Below are 12993 nucleotides of genomic sequence, written 5' to 3' on the forward strand. Positions count from 1 at the left end.
GTATATTATATTCTTAACATTTAAGCTGCTGCAATTTCACATGAGAAGATAAGAATATAAGTGAGGTCCATATGCAACTTTTAGATTTCTTCCTGAAAAGTTTTCTTAAATAAAAATTATTTTTCATGTGAAAAATAGATATAAATGGCACATGGATAGAGAGTATATATACATATGAACAAATTGATATTGAAAGAAATCTTCATTTCCATTTTTATCCCTTTAATAATTTGCTTAAAAGTGAAAAACAACTGGTAATAACCATACATTTTAAAATAATTACATTGAACTAAGAAATAAAGTATCATTACACTTTCAGAATCAGAATTGAGCTATAACAAAAATAGTTTGCTCACTTCATCCTCTCTCATACACATTCTTTTTTTTCTTTTAAATATATTTTATTGAATTTTTACAGAGAAGAAGGGAGAGGGATAGAGAGTTAGAAACATCGATGAGAGAGATCGATCAGCTGCCTCCTGCACAGCCCCCAGTAGGGATGTGCCCGCAACCCAGGTACATGCCCTTGACCGGAATCGAACCTGGGACCCTTGAGTCCGCAGGCTGACGCTCTATCCACTGAGCCAAACCGGTTTGGCCTCATACACATTCTTAAAGATAGCCACACATACTTACATAAGCAGTGTATGGTCTCACTTTATCCTTCATCTCTAATCTGAAATATAGAAAAACCCCTATGTGCCATCTATCAACATTATTCCACCTGAAAACCTGCACTCCACATGACCCATGGTAGGTTGATTCAATAATTATTTGGCTAGCTAAATAAAATTTCAAAATAAAGATTCTTAGCCACACTGATATTGCTCTAACCACTACATAAAACTAATATTTAAATGTGGTGCTTGCCCTAACTGGTTTGGCTCAGTGAATAGAGCATCAGCCTGCAGACTGAAGGGTCCCAGGTTCAATTCCAGTCAGGGGCATGTACCTTGGTTGCGGGCACATCCCCAGTAGGGGGTGTGCAGGAGGCAGCTGATCAATGTTTCTCTCTCATCGATGTTTCTAACTCTCTATTCCCTCTCCCTTCTCTGTAAAAAATAAATAAAATATTTTTTTTAAAAAGTGGTTCTTGTGGGTAAGATAATGGCCTACGGTCCCTTTGGATGACGTTAAACTATGTTCCTTTTCCAACAAAAACTGTAAAAACATATAGCTTTTGTATCTGTAAGTATTTCTACATAAATTTCAGGCTCTGTTACTCGTCTTTGTAGTTCTCAGTATGTGGCAGAATTCATAAATACTTATTAATATTAGAAAAGAATGTGGAATTTTTCTTTAAAATCAGATTTACTACCATTCTTTTAAAAAGTTTTAGAGGGAGGGGTTTTTCCCCATTTATTGCACTTGCACCTTCCTAAAAGGTACAGAGGGTAGTCTGGAAAAATATAGATCTAAATGGCTGAAATATATCACTGTTCAAATTACCTATGTCACCTGGAAAGTAATAAAGGGTTGAGAATTGGTATAGGATGCAAGATCAGTGGTACTTATTTTTGTGCTTACAACGAAAATTTGGTGCAGTAGACTAAACTTATATCCTAGAGAACAAAAGGGAATCTCAGTAAAAAAGAGTAGCATAGCCCTAACTGGTTTGGCTCAGTGGATAGAGCGTCGGCTTGAGGACTGAAAGGTCCCAGGTTCGATTCCGGTCAAGGGCATGTACCTTGGTTGCGGGCACATCCCCAGTAGGAGGTGTGCAGGAGGCGTGCAGGAGGCAGCTGGTCGATGTTTCTCTCTCATCGATGTTTCTAACTCTCTATCCCCCTCCCTTCCTCTCTGTAAAAAAAATCAATAAAATATTTTTAAAAAAACACACAAAACAGTAACATAAATACTGTCATGGTATATGTCACTGCTAAATTGTGTTTGGTGGCAACTGCCTAGCTAGTTCTGTCAAGAAATTAAAAGTATTTCCTAATGTCTTCTATAAAATTAGACTCATGCTTCATAATCATTTAATCAATTCTCAATACTCAGAGAACTTATTAAAATTAGTTTTTCTCATCATCCCATTGTGAATTGTATTCTAAATAGTAAAGATTCTACATATTGTTCTTCTGCTTCTTATAGAATAACTGTTTTTTGTGGTTTTTTTTTAAAGCAGAACCTTTTGAAATAAATAAACCTGGCTTATTTTTCTCCTGGACCAGGAAGGAAAAACAAAACAAAACAAAATAAAAGCCATAAGACATTTTAGGGACCACTGAGGATATTCACTATTATTACTACTACTAGAGGCTCGGTGCACAAATTCGTGCACGGGTGGGGTCTCTAGGCCTGGCTGGCGATATGGGGGGTCAGCCAGCTGGGGGGAGGGACCATGAGAAGTTGGCACCCTCCCCCTCATGGGGCCATTGTGGGGGGGCCAGCCTGCGGGGGGCAGGGGGCTGGCTGTGGGAGTGCACTGACCTCCAGGGGGCAGTTCCTGCATTGAGTGTCTGTCCCCTGGTGGTCAGTGCATGTCATAGCGACTGGTCGACCGGTTGTTCCAGTCATTCAGACATAATGGTCGCTTAGGTTTTTACATATATAGATTATTATTTATACTATGTTGTTGATATTATTAGAGACATATTAAAGTACTCAGAAGTATCAAATATCTGCAGTTAAAGCAAATGTGGCCAAAAGTTAACCACTGGTGGATCTAGGTCAGTGGTTCTCAACCTGTGGGTCGCGACCCCTTTGGCGGTCGAACGACCCTTTCACAGGGGTCGCCTAAGACCATCCTGCATATCAGATATTTACATTACGATTCATAACAGTAGCAAAATTACAGTTACGAAGTAGCAACGAAAATAATTTTATGGTTGGGGTCACAACATGAGGAACTGTATTTAAAGGGCCAGAAGGTTGAGAACCACTGATCTAGGTGAAGAGTATAAGGGTGTTAATTGTATCATTTAAAAAGTTTTTCTATAGCTACTAAAATTTTCAACACAAAGATTTGAAAAGAAAATGCTATTGATTTTTTAAAATTTGAATCCAAAGTAGCCTTATCAATAAATAGACTTATGAGAAAAAGGGTTACTGGGCCTCAAATTGTAATTCTTCCTAAGTAATATCATAAATAAGGACTTTTCCACTGAAAACTGAACATCAAAGGCATTTCCTATTCATAAAAACATTCTAAATAGCCATGCATTAGAGCAGTTTTAACAAAGTTTGAGAAAAATGTATTACACTTAGATCAAGAGGTTAAGTTTTCTCAGTTAACTATGGGACTTACCTATCCATGTCATCTTCTCCAAGTAATAAGGGTGGAAGGGGCAGAGGAGGCAACGTTGACGTTTTTAGGTGTGGAATAGCAGCTGTTACAGACACTTGAGTCTTCATAGAAACCTGTACAGAGGGCTGAGAATTTGCCTGAGAGGACAGAGTAGACGTCCTTAAGTGGGTAGAAGGGGGCAAAGTTGAAGGACTAGAAGCAGGAACCTGACTAAATGCTGGCTGGGGAGGAGGGAGAGGTGGTTGCTGTGGAATAGCTGGTAGTGGAGGCAAAGGTGGCAAAGGTGGGGTTTGAGGTGGAGGGGTAGTAGTCGGTAAAGGAGGTGGAGGAGAATTAACTGTGGGGAGAGGTGGAAGGGTCTCCTTTTCTGTTGTCTCTGTATCTTTTGGAGTAACAATCTCCTCCTTCAATGCCATGGGTTTAGTGTCTCTTGATCCCTGTACTTTCAAATCTTTAAGAACAGGATGCTTTTCAGAGTTCTCATCCACCTTTACTTTCCCTGTATCTAAAGAATTTTTGGCTTCTATGTTTAGATGTGTTACATTCACTAGTTCAGTATCTGGGGCAGATTTTTCCAATTTTAAAACTCTGGGTAACTTTTTAGACTCCAAACCTGAATCCTTAGCTTCTACTGAACTGTTCTCTTTTCTAGTCAAAATAACAGGTGAACCCTTGGATTCCTTTCCATCCATTTTTGCTGCAGCTGCAGCAGCTGCTCTTTCCTTCTTTTTCCTACTGAGTTCAGCTCCCAAGCTGGAGTTCAATGGAAGTCGGACAGGTGAGATACTGGAATGTCGACTACGTGACCCGGATCTCTTCTTTTTACTATGAGAAGATGAATGTCTTGAATATGCAGGACTTCTACTTCTAGACTTCATGGACTTCCTAATGGAAAAAGAAAAAGACAGTTCAATGGATAGGCTATAGCAAAATAAAGGAAAATAGATCAGTTAAACTATGGAGAACTATAACTTAAAAAAAACCACTTTAAGTTAGCAATCTTAAAAATAGTTGTCAAACAATAATAAATCAACATTGGTTCATTAATTGGTTTAATTGTAACAAATGTATCATACTAATATAGGATGTTAATGGGGAAACTGGGTTTCAGGACATATAAGAACTCTGCACTATCTTCACAATTTTTCTGTAAATCTAAAACTATTCTAAAAAAAGTTTAAGAAATAGGAACTAAATCCTGTATGACAATACATTTCTATCATCTAACACTAAAAATTATTTAACCAAAGGAAGATTGATATTTTTTCCCCATGTTAGGAAATACCAATATTCACAATGTTTACTTTTAGAATTTTGATTTAAATTTCTGATAAAGTGAAAATATGATTTAAAAAGTCATACTTTATACCAAAGGGGGGGGTATATCAATCAAGAAATTAAAAGTAACAAGCATGCTTCACCAAAATATAAACTTTTTTACATGTTTTTATTGATTTTAGAGAGGAAGAGAGAGGGGGAGAGATAAAAACATAGATGAGAGAGAATCATCAACACTGATTGGCTGCCTCCTGGCATGCCCCATGCTAGGGATCGAGCCTGCATCCCAGGTATGTGCCCTGACCAGGAATAGAACTGGTGACCTATTGGGTCATGACGATCAACCATTGAGCCACATCAGCCAGGCCCAAAATCTAAGTTTTTAACTACAGAACTACTTAATTGACAGATCCCAGGAAAAAATTTTTGTTCCTTGTATCCTCAATTTATAATTAAGTTGTGCCTAAACAAACCCCCAAGAGGCAAGAACTGTCTTACCAAAATAATTTATTAAAAGTTCTCAAAACCATAATGGCTTCTGGTACTTTCAAATATAAAATGATTTCTAATCAACTTTTTAGGAACTTGTAAAGCGAGGTATTATTGCACGTTCATTTTATTTTCATTATTAAGAAAGGATCGGGCCCTAACTGGTTTGGCTCAGTAGATAGAGCGTCGGCCCGTGGACTGAAAGGTCCCAGGTTCAATTCGGGTCAAGGGCATGTACCTTGGTTGCAGGCAAATCCCTAGTTGGGGGTGTGCGGAAGGCAGCTGATCGATGTTTCTCTCTCATCAATGTTTCTAACTCTCTATCCCTCTCCCTTCCTCTCTGTAAAAAAATCAATAAAATATATTTAAAAAAAAAAAAAAGAAAGAAAGGATCGGGAAAAATTTTAGAATCTATGAGGCAGATTATTCTAAATTGAAACCCAACCCTCATTCTTTCTGCTTTTAAAAAAATCATTTTATTGATTTCAGAGAGGAAGAGAGAGGGAGAGAGAGATAGAACATCAAGGATGAGAGAGAATCATTGATCGGCTGCCTCCTGATCCAACCCACAACCCGGGCATGTGACCTGACCGGGAATCCAACTGGTCATAGGTTGAATGCTTAACCACTGAGCCATGCTGGCTGCACTCTTTTTGCTTTATTTTTTTAATATATTTGTATTGATTTCAGAGAGGATGGCAGAGGGAGAGAGAGATAGAAACATCAATGATGAGAATCACCAATCGGCTGCCTCTTACATGCCCCGCACTGGGGATCGAGCCTGCAACCCAGGCACATGCCCCTGACCGGAATCAAACCCAGGGTCCACAGGCCAATGCTCTATCCACTGAGCCAAACCAGTGAGGGCCCTTTTGCTTTTTGAAAAACCCTAATGTGCTTAGGCTTCAAGGTGTGTGAGTGTGTATGGGGGAAATTAGCACTAAAATGTAATTAGACAAAACATAATTTGCTCAGCAGTCTAAAACAAATTGTTCCCATTCCAGATCTTCAGTATCTCCCTTTATCTTTGATCACTGGTAAGACTGACATGAATCAAAACATTCCAAAACAAACAGTATATATGTGTAGTGAAAACAACTCACATGGTGTTAGCCATGATTTTCTTATACCTGTACTGCTCTTTGGAAATTTGCCCCCAAAACTTAGTTAAAATATAAAGTCATTATTAGAATCAAAGTACCCAAAACAACAACATATATATGTATGTATGTATGTATGTATGTATGTAAACTACTGAGAGTAGTTAAGTGGATTTATCAAATACCCACTTATCCTTAAGAAAATTAATACAGTACTTCACTTGTAAAAAACTGGCTGAAACAAGAGGTTTTCTCAGTTTGAATTAGAGCTGGTATAAAATTAACACCTCTATCCCAGGAAAAACTTCTAAAATCCCAAACACTAAGTAATGTCAGAGACCACGCTATACAAAGCATTGTTTCTATAATCTTTCAGCATGACTAAATCTTTCTAAGGAACTTTGCTTTAAAAGCCCTTGAATTTCTGAATAGAAGCCTATTGTTAATGGGACATCTGGATGGCCATATACTTAAGGTATTTTTTCTGATATACATGTTGTATTTGAGATCCAGACCCAGTCTTCAAGGAAAAAAAAGAGGGGAGAGACAGGCCCTGCCAGCATGGTTCAGTGGTGGAGCTTCAACCTATGAACCAGGAGGTCACGGACAGATTTCCGTCAGGTCACATGCCCAGGTTGTGGGCTGAATCCCTAGTGGGAGGCAGCCAATCAATGATTCTCTCTCATCATTGATGTTTCTGTCTCTCCCTCTCCCTTCCTCTCAGAAATCAATAAAAATATTTTTAAAGGGGGGAGACAGCAAATAGGTAAAGTCAGGGAATAAAAAAAAAAATTTGTCTTCAAAACTAAATATACGTTTCCCCTGAATTAAGTTAGGTTCCACCCATCTGAAATAAAATTGCTACTATTCATCACTACTAATTTGGTAAATACAAAGACCTTGCATTTCTGCCAATGCATTTTGTCTTTTAAAACAACGCTGCTTGTTTAATTTTTACTCTCTCCCAAGGAAAAAACACAGAGAATACCATAGAAGGATCTGTATGTTCCTTTATTCTGACTCTAAGAAAGTTTTATACTTACTGTTTAGAATTCCAACAAATGAGGAAAAATATATAATGCACAATTCAAACATATGATGCTCTCTACAAACCAACTAAAAATGTGCATTTGACTCTAAGGTTATAATGAGGTACTTATATTTATTTCCTATACTATCATAATGTGTCTCCAATTCTTTCTTGATTTATTTTAACCATTTCTGCACTAGTTCCAATTAACTGAGTAGAAGAAAACAAGATATGAATCCAAAAGGAATCACTGCAAAGCCACAGTTCTTACTGAAACTCATTTTACTGTTTTAGCTCTAATGCACTTCTGTATTCCCAAACCCCACAATAAAAATTCTCAGAACAGCTTTATTAAACTACTCCCTCAAGAAAACAAGTATTTGGCTACTGTCTGTGGAATAGCCACTTTCTGTGTACTGCTTCACTAATAAACTCTTTCACTTAAACAAAAGAAAAACTTTGAAAATATTTCATTTCTTAGTGTTCCTTAAAAAACTAAACTTTCAAATGGTACACTTAAGATATCCACTTCCCTGTATATAAATTTTACTCCTCATTAGCTGATGACCTCTAGCTAATGATACACAGGCTAAATAAAGAGTTTATAGTGAAGTATACTGATGTCAGCAATTTACTTTAAATCAAAACAAAAGGTGAATTGATGGACAGATATAAAATATATAGCAAATATTAATTGTAGAATGTAGGTGGTACATGTATGGGTCCTTACTACAATTCTTTAAACTTTCTGTTTTTGAAAAATTATTATGAAATGGAGTGAAAAACTAAGGAACTTCGGACCCTGACAACTAGGAACTCGGCAGGCTTGATCAATTCAAACGAGTTTATGAATAATTATAAATGTAAGTTGACAAAAATTACTCACATTGACATATAAAAGATATGCATGGGTTTTTTCAAGTTAGAGTAATTTCTCTAGAAGTATTCAACAACATTTTCCTTACTCATAGAATTTACTGACTGGCTTCAGGTTCCAGGCACTGTACTATGCACTTCATATTTACTAATTTAATCCTCACAACAGCTCTAGAAGTTGGTAGTTATTATTCCCATTTTACACATGAAAAAACTTGGGCATGGAGAAATTATTTGCCAAAGGACACATAGCAAGATTAGGACTCCACTCAGGTATAACTCCAAAGCCCATGTTCTGCTTTTGTGGACAAAGGTGAGTCCACAAAGAGAGAGGTACAATTTCATCATCTACGAACAAGAACACTCTAACAATTAAATTTCAAACTAACGTCTTTCTTGCAAAAATAACACAGTAAAGCACTATTACCATTTTTTCAGAGACATTTTTAAAATTGCCAGTGGTCACAGAATACAGCAAATCTTAATAGGTCAATGGTGGTGCTATAAAGAAAATCAAATTATCATTGGAATCAATTTCTGGAAAATAGGCTCTACCATCAAAAGGAAAAAGCACGAATCAGCTGAATTTCCACTAGAAATATCTGTGAAAAGACAGGAGCCTTTTGTAAGTTACCAAAACATTGTCTACTAGGAAATAAGTAAATTTAACAAGTTTGAAGACAGTGGGCAGAACAAATGGTAGATGACCTAGGCCCTAGGGCCTAGGGGTATCGGCCTTCTCCAGAGGGCAGTGGCAGCTCTGCAGGGGTTGCAGTTGAAAAGCAACTTGCTCTAATTTGTTGTCTTACATCACCATGGGAACAGGAGAGGGGCTGGACTGGGAGTGGGGGAGGCCGGAGGCAGGAGTCTCCCACTGAGGCCAAACTCTAAAGCTCAAAGCCTAGTACCCAAATGGGTAATTCACTAGGGCTAGGCAAATAGCTTCAAGATAATTCAAATGAAAATCTATAATTTCTTACATCTCTAATCAGGTTCAATGAGGTCTCAAGCACTAATACCAATGTGATTTTTAAAAAATTTGAAACAAAGGAACAGAAAAAAACTAGATAAGCTTTGGAAACCAGTATCAACTCCATGCATAATTTTTCTTACACAGGAGCTTACAGCTGAAGACCCTGCCACTGGAAGTACCTACCTTTAGCAGTCTTAGGCATGTAACTCTCCACTTTTCAAATTCTGGGTTAAGAGGAGACCAGATTCACTCACTTGAATGACTAGCCAATAGTAAAGTGTTCTAGTCAATGAATAATGGGAACATCAACATAACATTACTAATTGCCAGTTTCTCATAACCCACCCTAAGAAAGAAAGGACTGTTAGACAAATAGCTCACCTGGGGAGCGGACTCCGACTCAGAGACCGTTTGCTGGTGAAAGGGCTGCTGGATCGCCTTCGACCGTAGGGACTGGGTGATCTCCCACTGTAAGAGCCACTCCTTTCATAGCTTGAGGAACGTCTCCGGCTATAGGGACTCACAGATCTCTGTCGTCTACTGTAGGGACTGGGTGACCGGGTGCTGGACTGGTAGGCCGAAGGCTCCTTGTAAGGTGGACTAATAGACTGCCTTCTTGAGGTGCTTCCAGGACTCTTCTTGTAGGAGTCATAATTGCTGGAGGTGTGAGATCTTGGGGGACTAAGGTCATAATCTTGGCCATAAGAAGCTCCTGAGGGGCTATCATCTTGCTTGGGGCTGTCAGACCATTTCCTGTGGGGACTCCGGGATCTCCGTTTGGGGCTGTCCACTGTCTTGTAACTTTTGGGTGTTTCCCTTTTCCGATGACTTTTACTCCGGTCTTTGTGCCCAGACTTCAATTCACGTTCTTTCCGAGTCTTCTCCTTGTGGAGTTTAGATGACCTGGATTCCTTGTTGCTGCTGCTTTTTGAGATCTGTGCCTTCCCATAGTCATCATTCTCCTCATTTGAACGCTTTGAACTTCCTGATATCCGGTCCTTCATTGATCCCGACTTACTGGAAACTTCCTGTTTTTTTTCTTTTTCTGTCTGTTTACTTTTTAGTAAGTCCCGGGAACGTCTGTGCTGGTGGTGACGATGTCTGTGCAAGCGGTCACTCCGATCAGTTCCACGACGTTCATCATTCTCCCTCCTATCTAATTTGAAGGCCATGTCGTCAGAGAAGGTATCTGAATCAGAGCTGATGTCATCATACTCCACCAAAGGTTTGATAACTGTCCCTAAAGGTGCTGCTTCGGGGGTCACCAAACCCATGTCTTTGGAGTGCTTGGACTTGTGCCGCTTGTGCTTCGCCGCCAAGCGGTGACGCTCTCTGCTGTTGGAGCTGCCACCTCCCGATGACGGCTGCAAAGTTCCAGAAGCTCCTCCGCTCCCGTCCTTCTTGCCCCCATGTCTCTCTGGATTGGGCATCCCCTTTCCCCTGGCTTCAACAGGGGGAAAAGTTCCCCAGCACTCCAAAAAGTAACCCCCACCCTCCCCCCAATCCCAACCCCACGCCTACCACAGCACCCCTAGTAGGGGGTGGGGAGGGAAGGGACCGTGGCGCAGGCCCCTCCTCCCTCCCGACTCCTCGGCACCCTCCTACATGAGGTAGGGGTGAAGGAGCCAGGGAAGAAACGAGAGTTCCTCAGCAGTGGGGTTGCGAGACAACGAGCAGCCGCTCAAGTCTGTTCGCCCTCCTCCCCTACGCGGCGCCAATCCTCAGGCACGGGGGCCGGCGAGGTCGAGGAAGTAGGAAGCCGACGGCCCAGGGCTGCGGGGCCGACTCCGGCTCCGGAGCCCAATGAGGACCGCACGGGCCTTTCCCCTACCCGGTAGCCCGACTCGGAGTGGCTTCCTGTCGCTCAGGTCCCGCGGCCTAGGTGCCTCACACACCCTTTGTCCCTCGCTCCTGAGGGAGTTCCTTTTCTTGCCTCCGCCTCACCTCAGTACCTCACACACTCAATCGCTCCCTCACAGACTCAATCCCACACTAGGTTAAACCGAAACGGCACTCGGAGGAGGGGGAGGGGGCAAGCCCAGGAAATATCGCGAGAATACTAAGCTCGCGGTATTTCGTGCTATCCCTTTACTTCTTTCTACTGCTTGATCAAACAACGCGAGAACAGGTCCCAAGCACAAAACGCGATCTTCCATATTCTCGCGATAAGCTCTTCGTTTCCCCATTTGATCTAAGCTTTATGCAAACGGAGGTAGGAGAATTTTTTTTTATTCAAAACTTTATTGATAATTGTTTGAACAAAAACTCTCAGGTACCTCAGGCACCCGCGCACCTAATATTTTCAACTACAGCGCATTAGATAGGACACGGGCCTCAAGGTCTGGGTGGTTTTTACAAAATGCTATTCTTTGTTGTTATTTTGTTTTTATTTCAGAGAGGAAGGGAGAGAGAGAGAGAAACATCAATGATGAGAGAGAATCAGTGATCGGCTGCCTCCCGCACACCCCCCACTGGGGATGGAGCCCACAATCCTGGCTTGTGCCCTTGACTGGAATCAAACGGAGGACCCTTCAGTCTGCAGGCTGATGCTCTATCCACTGAGCCAAACTGGCTAGGGCAATGCTATTCTTGCTGTTAAAACGTAGCCCAGAGCCCTAGCCAGTTTGGCTCAGTGGATAGAGCATCGGTCTGAGGACCAAAGGGTCCTGGGTTCGATTCTTGTCAAGGGTATGTACCTTGGTTCCAGGCTCCTTCGCGGCTCATGCAGGAGGCAATCAATCCAGGTGTCTCTCTCACATGGATGTTTCTCTGTCTCTCCCTCTCTCTTTCACTCTCTCTAAAAATCAATGGATAAAATATCCTCTCGCAAAGATTAACAAAAAAAGAAAAGACTGAATTAATTATGTTAAAATAAAAACATTTTTTAAAATGTAGCCCAGAAAATAAAATTAAAGAAAATGTAGCACAGTATTTTGCAAACCAGCTATAAACAGGGTGAGCTTGACAGGAACTCAATCAGCCAGGCAAAGAAGAAATCAACAGTGTAATTGACAAAATAGTGAATATATGCAATGGCTAAGCCTCCTTCCGCGGAGGCAAAAACTTGGGATATGAATCCCCTATCTCCTTTATTTGCTGCAAGTAAATCAAACTACCTTGGGACAACCATCTCTCGTTCTTGAATAGAGCACTTCAAGTAGCAAACTTCTTGAGTTTGATAAGAGGATAAAAATATTAGGAACAGTGCCCTAGCCAGTTAGGCTCAGTGAATAGAGCATCAGCCTGTGGAGTGAAGGGTCCAGGGTTCGATTTTGGTCAAGGGCACATACCCGGGTTGCAGGCTTGATCCCCAGTAGGGAGTGTGCAGAAGGCAGCCAAAAAATGATTCTCTCTCATCATTGATGTTTCCTTCCCTCCTCTCTCTTCCTCTCTGAAATCAATAAAAATATATTTTTAAAAAAGAAAATATTGGCAACAGGGCAAAGGTGGGGACATTTCAACCCAAGTTCCTAAGCATATAACTTATACAGCGTATAATACATACGTTATCTCTAATTCTCATACTACCCTGCAAAACACGATATCCTTATCCCTATTTTACAGATAAGGAAACTCAGACTCAGAAAAGTTTAAATAACTTACTCAGGGTAACAAAGCTAGTCTAGAAAGTGCTAAGGATGAGATTCACATTCATGTCTGACACTAAAGCATAAACTCTTTCATTGTATGGCCTTCTTTCCAGTCTACTGAAAACCTAAGAACCTGAAAGCTCATCACCTCTTGGGATTATCTATGGCTCTTCTGGAGTTATTTAGCCTTTTATCTTCACACAGATTATAATTATAAATGAGAAAAGCATAATATTTATGCACAAGAAAAAATAGTATATTACACTGCCTCTCATTATTTACTTTTTGAAACTCCTTTGCACACATTAACTCATTCATTCCATTTTCATAACAAACCTCTGAAATAGGGTTGTGTACAATAGGAAACTAAGGCACAGGAAAGTTATGACTTTTCCAAGCTTATTCAT

General features: G+C 40.3%; 1 protein-coding gene across 9 annotated transcripts in view; it reads right to left on the reverse strand.

Annotated features, from left to right (window-relative positions):
• Positions 1 to 10886, reverse strand: part of CDK12 (cyclin-dependent kinase 12) — a 77814-nt gene extending 66928 nt beyond the window's left edge. For all 9 annotated transcript variants that reach the window (XR_001361229.1, XR_001361226.1, XR_001361228.1 and 6 more), the window contains exons 1-2: positions 9378 to 10886; positions 3251 to 4135 (exon numbers count right to left, since the gene is read on the reverse strand). Coding sequence is in view for 4 of the 9 variants with exons in the window: in XM_014536162.1 (XP_014391648.1) it covers positions 3251 to 4135; positions 9378 to 10426 (1934 nt within the window). In the remaining 5 variants the exon portion in view is untranslated. The remainder of the gene's footprint in view (positions 1 to 3250; positions 4136 to 9377) is intronic.
• Between the last annotated feature and the right edge of the window lie 2107 nt (positions 10887 to 12993).

This window comes from Myotis brandtii, unplaced genomic scaffold, assembly GCF_000412655.1.
Source record: "Myotis brandtii unplaced genomic scaffold, ASM41265v1 scaffold157, whole genome shotgun sequence".
In the NCBI taxonomy this organism is placed as follows: domain Eukaryota; kingdom Metazoa; phylum Chordata; class Mammalia; order Chiroptera; family Vespertilionidae; genus Myotis; species Myotis brandtii.